This window comes from Trematomus bernacchii, unplaced genomic scaffold (assembly GCF_902827165.1).
Source record: "Trematomus bernacchii unplaced genomic scaffold, fTreBer1.1, whole genome shotgun sequence".
Taxonomy (NCBI): domain Eukaryota; kingdom Metazoa; phylum Chordata; class Actinopteri; order Perciformes; family Nototheniidae; genus Trematomus; species Trematomus bernacchii.
Window position 1 is genome coordinate 9,397,269 of NW_022987739.1, and position 17,826 is coordinate 9,415,094.

At 41.7% G+C, this 17,826-nt stretch overlaps 1 protein-coding gene across 2 annotated transcripts in view; it reads left to right on the forward strand.

Moving 5' to 3' along the window:
* The window catches only part of negr1 (neuronal growth regulator 1), a 133,509-nt gene extending 120,606 nt beyond the window's left edge, over positions 1–12,903 (forward strand). For both annotated transcript variants that reach the window (XM_034147792.1, XM_034147793.1), the window contains one exon: positions 6,024–12,903. In XM_034147792.1, the coding sequence (XP_034003683.1) occupies positions 6,024–6,124 (101 nt within the window). In that variant the 3' untranslated portion in view covers positions 6,125–12,903. The remainder of the gene's footprint in view (positions 1–6,023) is intronic.
* Positions 12,904–17,826: the final 4,923 nt, after the last annotated feature.

Consider the following 17,826-nt stretch of genomic DNA (forward strand, 5'->3'; position numbering starts at 1 on the left):
CTACATATATAACAGTGGGGAATTGCTATTTTAAGATGCTACAGGCGAAGAGGAGGAGGGGGGGGGGGGGGGATGCCTCCTGGAGATGTTATCGGCCTGTATTGATGGAGCCGCTCATGGAGATGCAAGTAGCGTCGGTTTGTCGTAAGACATTTCTCATAACCACGGCCAGACTGTAGCCGTCATCACGGGGGCGCAGTAGCTAAGCAACTGCTGACTCAGCAACATCTTTGGGCCTGCAGCAGGACTTGAACAGAAATAAAACCCTGATAAGCATTAAAATGAGAGAGAGACGGGGGGGGCTTTGGGAGTTATTAGAGACACAAATATGAGCGGGAGATTATTATAGAGACAGTGAACGGAAGAGAGAGGGAGAAAAAAGAAAAGTAGAGCTTCATGCTGACTCCATTTGTTTGTGTCCCTGTGCATTTTATTAAGCCTCTAACATTAAACAGATTTAGCGGGAGCATCCAAAGTCATGCAGTAATTATGCTTTTTTGAAATGCTGTGATTAAAAAGGTTCGCTCAAAGTATCAATCCACTGTACTGCTTTTTTCTGTTTGTTTATTCCCAGAAGGTGCTGATGTGGATTTACCCTCTAAATTTAGAAAAGAGAAAAAATAAACTACAAGGGAAAATTCATGAAACATTTGAAAAATGGAGATTTATCCATCAGGCGTGCATATAAAGTACATCATTTGCAAGCTCAGTGGTTTCCTGCATCAAGCATGTCCTTGAATTGATAGGTGCAATAAACATACGTGTAGGTCACTCTGAATTGTAGATGCCAGACTCATAACTTCACTATTCAATATATATACTTTCTGTTTAAGCTCGAGGAGGAAAGAGACAGTGTTTAACTGAGGAGTGGATCAATAATGAAAAAGAACAGTATCTGTGTGGAGAGCGCTGCGGACGCCTTCTCTGTGGGGATATCTTCCTCCGGCTCACACTGTGCTGAGGTGGCTCTCTTATGTGTCCAGATACCCCGCAGAGACGTTGATTAAGTCAAGCCGAAGGCCGGAGCCTGCCTGCAATCGAGAGCCCCGAGCGCACTCAGTAAGCTATCAGGTGACCCGTCTCTCTCACTCATTCACTCTCCAGTTAGATACTGATGCTGAGAGGAGCTATTAAAGGGTCCAGCCCCAAAAAGCATTCTGCTGGGTGTTGATAACCGGCAGGTACCTGGAGGAGGAGAGAAGGAGGGAAGGAGGGAGGGGTGAGCTGAGGTTATGGCAGCACTGAGAGGCGGAGGAGGGTAAATGATCTCTGAAGGCCATCTTATTAATGGAGGCTTTTCATTACTAGCACTAATGCAAATGATTGGTGGGGCTAATGAGCTTGAAGGTCCGTGTGAATGAAGGCTCCATGGAGCTGCAGTGTGTGATGATCGCAGCGGGAGGCGAAGGTGATGAGTTCTGAACATCATATCTGGCCATGATGAACATTTAGCTTGTAAAGAGGAATGGAGAGAGAAAGGGATGAATGAGCTGATGGGTCGGCAACTCAATTGAGCAGCAACTCAATATGGCAGGCTGCTACAGGCAAGAGCGTACAAGCCGAGCGTCAGAGGAGAGTATTTCACTGTCAGTGGATTGAAGTGAGGTAAAGCGAGGAGAATGTCTTGATCGCCTTCTTTAAAAGTGCTTCACATTCTCGGTGTTTAAGCATTTAAAACACGACGGAGCACAGCGTGTTCTTTGAAGGTGAGGCATCCCCCTCATCAAATGTCATGAGCGTTGCATGATATCCCATTTAAACTCTTTACCAAACAGCCGCGCAGTTCCCCTGGAAAAACCCCCCCCTGCTTTTAGTTAGTGCTGTACTGTCAAAGACACCCTTGGTGGCGGCTGTGAACCTGCATGTAGAGGGATTTATCCCGATTTACAGCATGGTGTGTACAGGATCAGTTCTGGCTCAGGAGTGTCTCATGCGGGCTCTCGCAGGGGAGCGGCGGGGGGGAGGACCGAAGGCCACCGATGGATGGTCAAGGACACTGAACCCCTCCCCCACCCCCCCCCGCTCAAAAGAGCCCATCTCTGAAGCCGTGTCCTCGGGGGGATTGGGATGCTGCCTGGCTCGCTGCCGTCTGAGCGCCACTCATGACAGCCTGCTCCGAGGATACCAACTCAAGGGAGGAATTATCCGCTAAACTACAAAAGAATGAATCAAGAGACTTAATCCAACATAAAAACAGGGCAGATTCTGTTTTATTCTCCTTGCTTTTTCACATGTGTTGTCTTGTGGAATATGTATGAAACGTTACCCAAGATAAAACAAGACTGAGGCTTTCTGAAAGGAGCTCAAACCCAGCATGTGTGACGGTTGAAGGGCCGACCAGAGGAAAGGGAAAGCAGCTCATGCTATCACTTAATGAATGATGATGTTCCAGAGATTTACAGTGCAGTGCATCACACTCGAGATGATACTCAAAACAAACCCCGCATTCAGTGTCACTGTTGCATATTTCAGTATGATTCATTATCTGTGTCAACAGTGACTGAGGTTCAGGGCCTTAGCAGTTGTTGTGCATATGATATGTGGGTGACAAAACTGCTGTCGATGGAGATTTTGGTGAGAAGGGGGAGGGAAGAGGAGCGAGGGAGAGAGTGGCTCATGCTCCCGGCACACTATTTAAAGCTGATGGCTTCAGTCCAGAATGAGAGGAGAAAACTAGGAATTGTTATTTTTATATGAATCTGGCTTGAGCTAGAGAGACTTAAGTTTTTCATTTCAGTTTGGTTGCAAAACAGTAATCGAAGCGCATCGCTTTCATCTCCACTTATCTCCCCCAGTCCTCTCCCCCACTCCTCTCCCTTTGGAGTGCCGCTTGTCTTCCCAGCATTTGCGCATCTTGACACTGTTGGTTTCTTTATGATATATTGTCTGGTATCCCGCTACTTCATTGTAGCTCGCTGCTGATGTACATGGCAATTAAATTCAAACCCAAAAGAGGAAGAGCTCATTCAGAGAGACCCCCCCTCCTCTTCCTCTCTCTCCTGTCCGCTGCTGCTGCAGTCTTGCTCTCGCACCCCTTTCAATCACTGTCTCTTTTCCCTGCTCTCTCTTCCTTTGATTCCTCCGTGTTCTCCCCCGTATCTGCTCGCTTCCTGTCTGTCTCTGTCCCCTCTCTATTCCCTTCATGTTAATAAGCAGAGTAATGGTGTTGCAGGCAGTTCCTGGTTGGGGAGTTAATTAAAATGGAAAGTTACAACCCACACAGTCAAAACAATGGAGGTCTCTGCTTTTTTCTCAGTGACAATGGGAGATATTAAACACCCTTAAAATCAAAGCTGTAAGGAGGCAGGAAGCCAGTAACACAGACTATCGCCCAACCTCACTTCCCCTCCTGAAGTACGGAGGGGTTTATGTTGCGCTCTCTAGACCAGTCAACATTAATCGTAGCATCGCACCAGTAATTACCTGCCGAGCCCCCTGAACTGCTGCATGAAGAGCAGTTGTGTACAAGTTATTAATGTGATTACTGCAGCATTTACTGAGCCAGAAACTACTCTGACACTGATCACATGAGAAACTGTAGGAGGGGAATAGTGGCATCTGCCTATTCCCCACCACACACACACACACACACACACACACACACACACAAACACACGACCCAAATGATTCTGCTAGCGTGGCTAGCACAATGCAGCGCACTCAGGCTCGGGCAACAGTGGGCCGGCTGAGCAGGACAGGAGCAGTTGCTATGGTTACCATTTCTCGGCTCGCTCTCACAGCCCAGGAAAACGGTGTCATTATCCTGTACTTTGGATAGGAGGAGAGAGAGAGAGAGGAGGGAAACAAAGGGAGGGAAAGAGAGGGGTAGAAAGCGGAGACAAAGATAGAAAGGCAGAGACAAGGAGAGGCCGTGCATCTAACACACACATCGTCAACATTTGTGCCGCTCTATTCTCCACTCTTCCCTTTTCCTCCCTCTGTCTGTCCGTCAGCTGAGCTGTAGGTTTCACTCTAATTGGTAAACAACTTCAGTGCCAGCGAATAATGCTTGAAAATATCAGGTAAAAGCAGTGCTGTGTCAGGTGATAATGGGATGTGTGTGTGTGTCCCTGTGGAAATTGACTCCAACAAGCTTTTATGTTGGTAAAAAAAAGGATCAATCACTGCATCATTGTATTTATTTTGACGCACCAACAGCCGTATGCCACTCTAATGACATCCAGCTCTGGTTCTTATTGAATGAATACTTTAGCCACAATAAAAACAGCACAGTGGCAGAACAACCCTTATCCGCTACTTACCTGAGAAATGCACTAAGATATGGACGTTATACTGTATGGACAGCTTCTGTGAGTGTACAGTACGAGTACATTGGATATTTTTGTTATTGGCTGTGCTCGGTTTGTTTGTGCAACGTGAGGTCCACATCAGAGGAGTTACATTGTGAACTAATTACATGGCTGTGTAAATAGAGGCACCCTGCTGATATGGGCTGTGCACCACATGATTTCCCCTGGTAGAGCAGAGCCTGTTTGCAAAGCCTCATTGTGTGTGTGTGTGTGTGTGTGTGTGTGTGTGTGTGTGTGTGTGTGTGTGTGTGTGTGTGTGTGTGTGTGTGTGTGTGTGTGTGTGTGTGTGTGTGTGGTGTGTGTGTGTGTGTGTGTGTGTGTGTGTGTGTGTGTGTGTGTGTGTGTGTGTGTGTGTGTGTGTGTGTGTGTGTGTGTGTGTGTGTGTGTGTGTGGACAGCATGATTTGTAACTTGTGAGCTGTGCTTTATTGAGCTACAGACTAAAAGAGTGTGTCTGTTGTTGAGGAGGCAGAGCAGCCCCTCCAAATGAAAGGCTGCCCTCTTCCTCCTGACGCAGCTCTCCGGAGAGGCCTGGTCATATTACTGTGGCTGTCTGCTGGTCACAGAAACACAAGCAGCACAACACAAAGCCTTTGATAGGAATGTGAAAAAAAAGACCTTGTGCTGGCCTCATTTATTCTCCTCTCTTCACTGTTGGCTTTTTTTTGTGTTACACTAATGTGAAAGAGGAGAAGTGTTTTGACACCCAACTAGAAAAATATGAAATGGAAGACAAGTGTTTTGGAATATATTAGTATCGGTGGTTAGTTGGGTTTTTTCATTCAGTGCTGCCTAATACTTTAACACTTCCACAGAGAGAGGGATAGTGCTTTCTGCTCCATTTCATTTGTGTTGCTGTTAAATTATGAATTTTAGATTAAAGGACCTGCAACCCACAAAGGTGTTTTCAATTATTCAGGCTCATTAGACCTCGAGTCAGGTTAAATCTATGGACCAATAGGAATAATTACAGGGTCAGTTGGCCCGCCCATTACAGTACATGTGCAGCATAGTGGAAGAGCTGTCTATCAAGCCTAGATTTTACACATCCTCATAAGTTAAAACACCTGTATTATTGGACTACTGGTGTGTATGTGCTTAAAGATTTTACTTTTGAACTGGTGTAGACCCTAAAATGGTGTCTAGTTTGGGCCCCTTGTCACAATTCCCTTTCAACGCTGCATCTATTTAATAATGGCCCAAAAAACATATTTTAAAAAGATATCTGTTAGCTGTCGCACCAGGGAGTGATTTTGCCTCTGAACCTCTCACCAGGTGTCATTTCAATAACTGTTGGTTGGTCAAAAATGTTAAACTATTATTACACAATTAGCTAAGATTATATTTAAAAAGAATGTATGGCTAATTTTAGATTAGGAAAAAGCGTGGCAACCAGTTTTTCCCCACATATTTTAATACATATTTAGACGAGAAACAAATCTTACTTCACCATGAAAACATTCCTCCTTAAGAATAATGAAAAAAATGAACTTTTACAAAAGCAAATATCCAGACTTTCATTATACAGTAGCAGCAGTCTTATAAAAGTATAAATTACACCTTTAAACGGAGAAACCAACTCTGAACAGCTAAAGTGGCGCAGTAATTGCAGGTTTAACCGTCCCATTTGGAAGCACCATGCGAGGCCCGCAGGTTTTCAGGTGTTGAAAGTGCAATCACAACTAATCAGAGCTTCTCTTGTTTTCGCCCACAGCTCCCAACACTGCGCCCTATGGGAGCACAGGAAGTGCACACGTCCCGCTGGCCTGCTGGTGCCTGGTGCTGGCGCTCGCCTCCTTCATCAGCGTGTACTAGCAGGCGCCAGTCCGGACACAATGACTGTCGAGAGCATTTATGAGTCCTTTTTGACATTTCTGAAGGCTGGAATCCAATCTGGTACAGTTTGTTGAAAAGCCGTGATTGGGGGAAATAATCAGCGTTAATTGTGTGGGGATATTTACCTTTTTTTTTTCTATGCTTTTTGGTGAAATTTCTGTCATGTAAATACGATGATGTTTTTTTTATTATTATTATTATTTCCTCTCTTCTTTCACCTCACCTTGTGAATCAGTGCTCCCCCCCACCCCCACCCCCCACCTCCAATCATCTCAAAAAGGCCCCCAAACTTCCCAAAATGAGTTACTTTGATGCTCTGGGAGGCGATGGCGCAAAAACATTTTCATCCGTTTTTGTACATGGCTAGAAAAGAAGCAATTGTGCCAAGTCTCTCAGTACACAGAATTACCATACCAATGTTGTATTGAATGTATTATGGGTTGTTGAACAAAGGAAAGACATTTAGATTCCTAACAATACAAATTCAGATTATGGAGTGTGCTTAAAAAATACAAAAAAACTGAAAAAAAAGAAAATTCAAAAGAACAAAAAGACAGGGCTTTTTTAGGACCTGTATTGTCATGATTACTCTCTAGATGGATGAACAGTGTTGAAGGTGTGCTTTGTTGTATTCTGAAATTGGTCCTTCAGTTATATGCCTGCCTCACAGATTTGATCAGGCAACCGTCAAAGTAGGAAAGTATACTGTATCGTATCTTTATATTTGAATATAGTGTAGGCTTTTGTTTTAAAGTGGGACCAGCTTTTCTCATTTCGACCAAGAACATTAACACAGTTCATTAATTTGTACAGTAAGAAGGGAGGAACATCGCGGCCCTATGTTTACATTTTTCTTGAAAATATCAATACGGCAGTATGAACTCAACACGTTTTCTTTCAGAGAGTCCGCAAACATGAATGTCACAACAAACTGTTGCAGTTGAGAAGAAAAAGCAGAGCCCAAGATCAACTGTTGAACGCTTCTCTCTTAAAGACTGGGCTCTTTGAAACAGGCCACCTCCAGTGGGCGTCTGAGCACAGCGTTAGGCTATGAATTATTATTATAACCTATTGATCATCGTCTGGCTGAAAACCCACAGCTGCACACTGAAAGTCGCTGGAGGATTTTGCCTTCAACTTTTGGCAAGATATCTAAATAATGGACTCCGGGAACGCAGCATTCTGCATTCCTGTGTTTTATTCCTCTGTTTTTCTTTACAGATAAATCAATACTTTAATGTATTACAGTCTCTTACAGATAATATATGTAGAGCATTGCACCAGTTAACAAATAAAGGACATTCAGAGAGCCGGAAGTCATGCTACTTGAGATTTCTGGTTTATACACCAATATATGTTATCTAAAAACGTACAATAATAAAACTTGCTTTGCCTCCAGTCCTTTTAATGCTAACGACGAGCAACAAAACACAAAATAAATCTTGCAAACATGCCCTAAGGTGCAATGAGCTCCTTTTAGATGAGAGTCCATTTTATTTAAGCAGCCGATCAGCGCCACAGGGCCGGTGAATGTCCAGCATAAATATAAATGAACCATGAGGTTGTTTAATTGACGAAAATGTGGCTTTTTATTCACTGAAATCAAACATATCAAGGCTAGAAACAGTTTTATTTGTGACTCTCATGGCATAATCATCCTCCAGTATCTTCACTTCGTGGTGTAAACAGATACTGTACTGTAATGCCTTAATAGAACCATCCACATGAAATGAACCTCCTTTAGAAGGACACTTCCAGAAACTCTCAATAAGATAAAGCTCATTAGTTTGAAACATAAGTACTTATTGAATGTTCATGAACCAGAAGCTGATCTTATCTTTATGAACAGGCATTATATTTAGTCAAAACTACATTTCTCGACTCATGGCTCTTGCAGGTATTTTCAAAACAAGCCAGTTGCATATTATAAAAATCAGTATTTGTCGTCGTACAGGTTGAAATGTTTGGATTTGGGCTGTGTTATATTCTGCCCCACGATCGAGGGACTAGACAAGTACTACTTCACGCAGTATTTTCACATGAACTTGTAACTGCAAACCTATAGAGAAATAGCCATCGCAGTTAAAAGACTTAAAGCACAAACACTGTTATTACCTTTACGTTTCGTGGTGATTTGTTTAAGAGTCTGCTAGACATTTGATTTTATTGTTTGTTAATGAAATTGTTATCAGCTTGTTTTACAAATTATAAAAATACTGCACCATATGATCTTGTTTAAATGTTAAGGTATGAAAATGGGTCAGAAGTATATTTATTCTCTTCCTTTATGAAAACAATGTATAAAAAAGTACATTTGAAACTTGTAAAACTGGATATGTGACATTTATTTGAAACGAGGCACAGTATGGCATAGTTTCTAATGTTGTCGGGTTCATTTAGATGCCATAGCTGTTGTGGATTTTCTGTCAGACAAGTACATTAAAAAGAAAACGTTTGCAATCAAATTACCTACTTTTTGCCACAGAGAGGGTGTGAACCAATATAACAGTATTATAGAACAGAATCAATGTGTGTATATTTGGAGAAAATAGGATACCTTTTGATCTTTAGAGCCAGTGTGTAGTCATAGTTTTCACACACTCGCGTGTTTACCGATGTGCAGAGAGTATGGTTGTGCTGCATGTCAAAGTTAACCTGTGTTTTTGAGGTGGCCATTTTACAAATATTCATACTTTTTATGAATGGAAACAGTTTTTTCCGAAACCGTTGGTTCTTAAACCTGGTCGAAAAATACAAACCTCTTACAGACCAGCCGGCTATGTTTGTTTGTGATTTATTTTAATCAACCTTTGCTGATTAACTGAAAAACACTGCTGTTCAGAGTCATGATGATTATTGTGGCACATTGGTGACAGTCTGGAGTGTTGCTCGTCTAAGCAAACCATGCTAGTATTCATACATGTGAAATGTACTGGATGTTACAGTAATTCTTTTTCAATAATGGTATTAACAATCCCTTTTATTGATTCACTATAATTTGCAATAAAAGTCTTCATGTTACATTATAAACCCACATCTCGGGTTGTCATTATCACTGGGACAGGGTTTGAGCCAGAGAGCACCATTAAGAGAAAGTCCTCCTTAAAATGTAAACTATCTCCTCACTATGTTCTCCTCACACACAGATATCTCCTCTTAAATCAGGGGCAGGGTCACCGCTGTTATTAGGCATCTCATTTTTAGACTTTATAAGCTGTTTCAACACTTTTCAAGTGGGTTAGGTCAATCACAACATGGCTTTTACTAGAGAGGAAAACATGACTGTAATACTTAGCAAGAATTACGTCCTTTTGGTGTTAAAACCAGCTACGTAATGAATATGTGGGTCAAAGGATCATCTTTGAGGGGTGGACTACATGTCAATATCCACACTGATATGTTGTAGATGGACAGGAGTGGAGCACTGAGTGACAGCTAAAGCTAGCCGATATTATTTTAATAATACTCACAATCCCTCAGTTCTATTATTCACACATTAGTATTTGGATCACCTAAATCAAGATCTTTGAACATTTAGAATTGACTAGCTGCTTCTTCCAACTATTTAGATGGCACATGAAGTATCTGCAGCTTTTTTGTCAGAAGACTTTTGTCACTTTTACCAGAAATTGACCACTACTAGTCCCACCCAGATATAATTCCTTTTTTAAATAATGTTAAGAATAATTTAAACTAACTTTAGGTGCTACAGTTATGCAGCTGCATATTATCGCTCGATATCAGTAACAGTACATTGGTCTGGTTTCGGAGACACAGATGAATTGTGAAGGTCTTTTAAGTTGACGTCAAGCTAAATACAGATTTGCCGAGGGAACAGTTAAACCCTAATGAAACTAACACTGCTGGGACTGTGCAGTGTGAGCGAGGCATGAGGGAATATATCAGTCTGTTTGTACAGCGTAGTCTGAATTACTGAGTCATCTTAATTTTGCCGTATCATGCATTTGATCCCCTCCCCTCTGCCCTCGAACGCTGCTTAAATCCTCCTGAGCCCAGATGGCCGGAAGCCACAGCACATAGGATTAAACACCGTTAGCAAAGCGCCATCATTGACTGGAGTGTGTCGCTCAGTGTGTGTGATCTGGAGATGTTTATGAACGTAAATCACTGCGCATCAGCGGCCGATTATGCCTCTTTTTTTCCACAACAGCACAAGGCTTCTCAGTATCCTCTGACCTGAATGCACTCTTGATTAATAATCCACGGTTGTGTGACCTACCTCTTAAAAAAAGTCCAGTTTAAAAAAGTCCTGTTGATGTACGAGCTGAAAACAGGCCCCCCCCCCCACCCTCTTGCAGAGATCACTGCCTCACCACCGTCCCCAGCTGACACCGGGGGGGGGGAATCCCTTCATTTTTAAATTTAAGATAAGAGGATTTTAAATATTCATGCCAGTGCGTATTATTACGTCCCCCACTCTGAATTTTTTAATTGTCCATTTCAAAATCTCCTCTCACCCGGTCGCTTCAGAATCATATTGTTCTGTTTGCATTTTAACAACGTTGGATTTATGATACAACAGCTGAGTCTTAAAGGGGGACAACTATTGTACTGAATGTGCCTTTAAAATATTGTATCAGTCATAACAAACCCTAATAGAAAGCTCTAATGCTCCACACTCTTTAAGCTGGTTGCTCATATTACATTGGCTGAGCATTCAATGTGTCAACATAGAAGCAAACTGCAGCACTAATTAAGTTTAACAGTTATTCTAACACATGTAACCCCAAAGTAGCATAGAAAACAAATGAATTAAACACAGTTAAATGTCATGATAATTCAAATAATTAGTAGGACTGATGCATAGTTTAAGTTCAGTCATGTGTATTTAACAGAAACAGATCCGCTCAGATTATCTTTCTCCTGCTTATTATCAGGTCATTACAGTTTGTTGTCCCTTCTTTATTACGGGAAGGGCATGCTTATTCATCTTTTGTGTAACTGACATACTGTACCTGACATGATCTAAAAATATTCCTGCTGCTGTAAAAAATATCACAGCTTGAGTTTAAACAAACCTCAAGAATGATTGTGCAGGCGATGTGCCACCAGTCCCTGTGAGAAACTTGTGAGAAACACAATGACAAAATCAGTGTTTTGTTTGTGTCTGCTGCTGCAACAGGGGCGCATTTACTGTACAGTCTTCAAATACAGACATGAATAAATACAGACAACGAGTCATTTTATATTGCAACTAATGCAAATGGTCAGAGTGTGTTTAAGTCCATAATGCTCGATGTGACCACTCAATGTTGGGTGTTTGCAGTTTTATTTTGCAAATAAATATAAGTAAAACTGCATTATTGTGCAGTAAAACTAAGGCATAGCTAATGGGGATGACTATAGTGTTTGGCTCTTCACAAAGGTGTCAGTATGAGCGCTGAGGAGGTGTTGAAAAGGGATTCCTCCTGACCCGCGGTTAATGAAACCCTTCCTGTGCCTTTGTCAGTTTAAACTGGGAGATTGTGTCACACGACACCCTGGAGCCGCTGCCGCGCTCCTGCAGTCGCCACCGCTCGTCCCTGAGCAGCAGACTGAGATGTCACAATCAAAACAACTCTGTTTCTTGAGTGCTCATATTCAGTTTGGAAGATATGATTGTTGCACAGCAGGAAATGCTTTCCTCCCTGACAAGCACAGGCAGAAAGAGTGAAAATGATTTAAATTATTCCTCTGTTACCTGTCTCTGGGCAAGTTGGATTTATTCTGAAAGAAAACATGTTTCAATTGGTACAAAAAGAGAGTAATTTCTGACTGGTGTGACTTCCTTTGAAATCCCCCTGATCGTGTGGCAGCTGCCAATGGGGAGTTGCATCAAGTATTTGTCAACCTGTCCCTCATTATTTCCACTGAAGTGGAAAATAAGTTGCCAGCCAATGAAGCAGAGCCTGAGATACTGCCTGGGTTTTAAAGCAAGCTATCTCAGGCAGGTCTCTCCCTCCATGACGCCGAGGACTGAATCACACGCAGCCAAGTGTTTTCACGTAAAGCTCCGGGGTAATTGTCAGTGTTGGTGAAGGATTGAATGGGTTTGACATAGAGAGAATGTCATTATTTGAGTGACAGTAAATGTAATCTTGTTTCATTTGTTTTCATGCCCCGAAAAGCCGATTACACATGGTTTTATATACACTGAATGACACAGCAAATCAGGTCTTTGTAGCACCAGTTCATCAAATGTGTCTCCTGTGCGGTGTTTGTTTAAATGGAGTGACCTCTGGCAGGGTTCAAGGTAACAAGGTGCAGCAATTCTTCTGGTTTCTTTCTGTAAATTGGATACCATATATGCCATTTCTTTTTCTTTTTTACAAAAACTGGGAATAAATATCACGCGGTTGACCAGAACAATCTTTCTACATGGACTTTTATTTTCATTTTTTTTTTATTTGCTTGTTTAATTTCAATGTTCAAATCACCATGCTGATAAACCATTTGAAGAGAAGTCTGGAAATGTTTACTTAAATGTGTCTGAAGGTCCTTTAGCCACCAGGGATATAGTTGTACATTTATAGGCTCTAGATCACTGGAATGATATATATGGCTTTAAGTGGAATTGATATATCTATATATAATATATATAAATATATATTGATATTTGTCCAGAAATAAAAAAAAATCATGTACTTTAATTACTTTGAAGCTTACATTGTGTATAGCACGTATGCAAGTCCATTTTCATCATGTTTGATGTAATTTTGTAGCAGTGGTTTGATACTAATAAATGGCAGTTGATGATGGATTGTAATTGTGTTTGTGTTGAACTGAAGCGACCTTCACATCCACGATGCTTTCATATGTGTTCAAGAGAAAAGGGTTGGACTGAACATACTCACTGTGGAGCCGCCGTGGAATGAAATAATTTATTCATAACAACATGTTACAGACTAAAAATATCCAAGTCATCCATTAAATGAACAGATACTCTGAGATGAGAGGTTCCTGTGTAGAAACAACCTTTGGTTCACTCTTTTTAATGGGATTTTGTCATTTCTTAAATGCTTTTATGATTGTTTATTATTTGTATCCTTTATATATATATATATATATATACCCAAGTCCCTGACATTTAAAAAAAATATGACTTTGTTAAACAGTAAAACAAATATTATTGCACTACGTCTTTCATTTGCAGCTGAAAAAAATAAGAGTAATGTGGAGAGTATCCTTAGTATAAATGATTGTTTAGTCAAATGCTTTAAACAAATAATGTTTAGTGGTGTAATGTCATACTCAACTATTGTTCTTAAGTAGGTACTTGTACTTTACTTGAGTAAGATTTTATATGCTGGACTTTTACTTATAACTGAGTATTTTTACACTGGACTATTTATTTTAAGTAAAATATCTGAGTACTTCTTCCACCCCTGTGTTTCCATTACCTGGCACGTGGAAGATGACGTCATACCACCATGATGTCACTGATTTTATCCATGAAAACAAACTTTCCTTTCCCTCAACTCAAGTTAATGTCACGTGATGATGCCCAACTATAACCAAGTTTTCCCAAACAATCCTGAACTATGGAGCATTCAGCCAGGTGTCAACGATGTGCCAATCAAACCAGAAAACTTGCATATGTGTCGTTTTTTGAATGAAGTTGAATTGTTGGAAAGTCAGCCTCAATATTCCTAGTTTATTGGCCATCCTGGAGCCGCCGCTCCACCCTGACAGTCCCTCTCAAAGCCACAGAGCAGCAAAGTGATGACAAATGGTTAAATCCAGCGGCTGAATTATTGACTGGAACAGAAATGTGAGGACTGAATTCCTCCGTGACAAGCTGAAGCTGCTCTACACTGTAATTGCCCCCCCCCCCCCGCCCGCATTTCTTTCTCGGCAGCCCTGAGTTGAGTGTTACAGAGCGCTGATGAACTCCGCAACACACTTTAAGTGGTCCAATAATTAAAGCCCACTGAGATTGTCAAGATAACGCAGCGCACAACAATAGGCTTCAGGAGTTCAAGAGACCAAGACAACAGGTCTGGGCTCATTGCTTAATCGCAGAGTTCCTGCAATCGGCAAAGCCTGAAACGTTTTTTCTTTTTAATGTGGCCCCCCGCTCTCACCTGAGAAGACGGTCGAGGCGAGTGCAGACTTTGGGGCTCTGGAGAGAATATGCTAATGTAAGGAGATGGAGTTTATGATCCAGAACTACTCTGCTCTGAGATGGGACAATAAGTGCCGGCAGCTGAAGTCGGGAAGAAAGAATTTGCAAGTATTTGTGAAATAAAAGTGAGAATAATGAGACCTGTGTCTCAGGCGGATCCGGCTCTAACATGGCAATTAGGACCACTGTGACAAGCTGGACGGCCATTTGGACGCTACGCCTTCAGACTTTGATGAAGCGTAGGAACAAAACTTTGTTTGAACGCTTTTATTTAAAATATCTCTGGTGACTTAATTCAAATAAGTACTTTAAAGAGCCTGTCGCCAAGAGATTATGGCTGTATAATACTAATTCGCAACAGCAAATACGTCCGATAGAAATGTAATGCGGCCCGGATAGGTTTTTATCACATAATGAGGAAACATGGCTAATTATCTAAACGTTAATAACCTCATTTCAAACTCATCTCCTGTGTGGTTCCTCTGTCACTGAACTCACCTCGGTCTGCAGAACCACCAACCACTCTCTGTCAAAAATACGATATTTTATCACCGCAGTGACAAGTGCCGTCCACATTCATCAAAGGCCCCGCATCATTGAGCTGGAGAGGCTGAGACCACCATGTCTATTGTTATTATTCAAAATTATCAAAGTAGTGGGACGGTCTTCATGCTGAGATCAAAACCAGATGAAACACTGATGTGCTGCTGATACTATGAGATGAACCAGGTGCTGTTCCTTCTGGAAGCAATGAAGATATTTTAGGATGTTTTTGTGGGGGGAAATTAATTAGTGCTCTGATTTCAAAACCATCCAACAGGAAGCCCAGACAAACAACTGTCTGTATCTATATCTATGTCTGTATCTGTATATATAATATGCATATAATGGAAACAAATTAAGGCGGTCCTTTTTGTCCATAAATAGACTCCAATCATCACATAGTTTGTCAAAGAAAGACATCTGTCCCAGTAAACAATCCCAGATGAATATACTGTGTTTGACCAGCAAATCCACTGGTTTGTCCTTTGTGTTTACGTGTGCGTGTGTGTGTCTGTGTGTGTTGATAGATGTGTTTCTATGGAGCCGCTGCCGCTATCTTCCAAAGAGGATACACCTCAGTTCACAGGATGAGTTTCTTTAACATGCATGTCTTGAATCCCAACCCTGCTCCTTGTGTCCTCCTAGACTCCTGTTTAAGGACGTCTTATACCTTTCAAAACATCTTGAACAAAATGAAATGGCTGCATTATTTGTATGTCCATTATGCGTCCACCACAGCCAATCTGACACCATGCACTCACAAACCCTACAATAAAGACGCAATCAGTACACACACTTGCAGTTTCTTCAAGATGATGTAAAATTCAAACGCCAGGACTCAGGGTGCCTTACATAACCATAAAAGTAAGCCTGGCGGGGTTGTGCCTGCAGTCGCCTTCCTGAGATGAAAAACAAATGAACACTTTGAGTCTGAGCTGATTCCCTCCCGTTCTGCGTCTCCATCTGTCACTCCCAGCGACTTATTCTGAGCGAGAGCGCCTTCCTGCATGACCTCCATCACAGCGTGCAAGATGAACGAGGTGGGTCTGCTCTCTGTCCTCTGTCTTCTCTGTGCCAAGGCACCGGGGGTACCGAAGCATCGAGAACACCTGCAAACTGAGAGTAATGAGGCGGGGGGGCGCGCGGCCGCCCATCCTCCCCACACTAATCAATCCAGCTAGCCATTAAGGAACCAGGGAGAACTGCAGCTAGTTAGAGAAAGTTGCAGCTTCATTTCTTCATGGTCCTTTGTCTTCTTTCTGAAAGTGGTCATCTGTAGTTTATATAGGATGGTCATTAGTTTTATCCTTTTGTATCGCACATCCCACTGACCACATCTGTGGCTTATAGATTTCATGTTGATGGAAATTGAGTTTATGCCATCATTTCTGCTTATAACGGCACATTTAAACATCCAATTTCTTCAGAAGCATAACACAGAAATCCTCCTGATGCTTGTGTTTCAGAACCTGAATGATTTCCTTATACAACTGTCCAGCATTTATCAAGAGTCTAAGGCAAGTCAATGTATGACTTTAGGCTAAATACATACATCTAACGTAACTGAACCATTGACATGTACAGTATTTATATGAAAATCCAAATGCATTTAATGTTCATGTTTAATGCAGATGCAGGGCTTACACGCTTCCTGAGAGATTATTTTTTTCCCGAACACCCTCAAGCAGTGGTTGTCATCTTAGTACATGAATGCAGTATGCAAAAATATGTTTTAATTTAGCTTGAAACGTCAATTTTCTCTGTATTCAACCCCTTCAATCTGCTTCTTTGCTTTTTCATTCTCCTCCTGCCAGCCTCCGAGACAGAAGCCAGAGATGCAGTGGAAAAAGGCACGCTGTCACACGGTGCATATCCCAAAACAAATAATCATGCCACCGTGTCATTACCCAACCTCCACTCTCTCGGAGCAATCACATTCAAAGAGCATTTTTCAGGAGCGCCCTCCTCAGCACAACTAGTAAGCATGGCTAATGGAAATTTAATCAGCAGCAAGAGAGGACAGCGGGCATAATGCAACAGATGATAAATAGAAGAAAGATGCAAATGGTATTTATTTTGGACAGGCCGTGCTGACAAGCCTGATAATGCCTCCTCATGCAGCTTCTCCCTGAAGCTGCCTTTTGATGGCCCAGAGTGGTGTGCATCGTATTTCACAGCCTATCATTCACCGAATAAATTGTGTTATTCATAGAAATGTTTTCACCTTATTTCCTGAATGTCTCTTGCCTGTGGTGCTCGAGCAACAAAGCAGCAGGCCTAAATTAATAAAGAGAAATTTCAATTCCTGCAGTCATTACAAACTGACACTACTTCAAAATTCCAATCTTGTCAACATTTAACCACAAAATTGTTCCTTTTGTGTTCTCCTCTAGTAGTAACCGGTTTGTACTTTGAGTCAAAAGTAGAGCTAAATGCTCTTTAGACCGTGCCTCCAAAGAAATTGATTTATCCATTTTTATTTCTTTGAAAAAGTCCAAAGAGTGGCATTTCTTCATACATACTGAGTGAATCATGCGTATGCTGCCTACACATAACGCAGGTCTGTTATTTTCATCTCAACATGATCCTACTTTGGACTTCACCAAGTACAAAAATGTTTCATGAGTCTCCTGAGAATCGTCCCAAATATCTTCCACTGGTGCATCTACACAGCATCCTCTGTTGGCAACATGGAGGCTACACTCAGGTAAAGTGGCACCAATTCAGATTTGTGTGTGATTCAGTTAAAGGTAGGATAGGTAAGAATGGAGAAACCAGCTCGAGTGCGCTAGAATTTGAAAGTACGCAGCCGAAAAAAATCTGCCCCTTCCTTCAGACTTCCTTACAGAGCCCCTCCTCCAACACACATGAACGCGCACATGACCAATGAGGGCACGAGATAAGTTTGTGCACGAGATTGAAGGCTGACAGACAGGTAGGCCATCCAGTTATTTTAGCCGCATGCTTTTTACAGCGCCACGGCTTCCACAGATGAAATGTTGTAATGTATTTA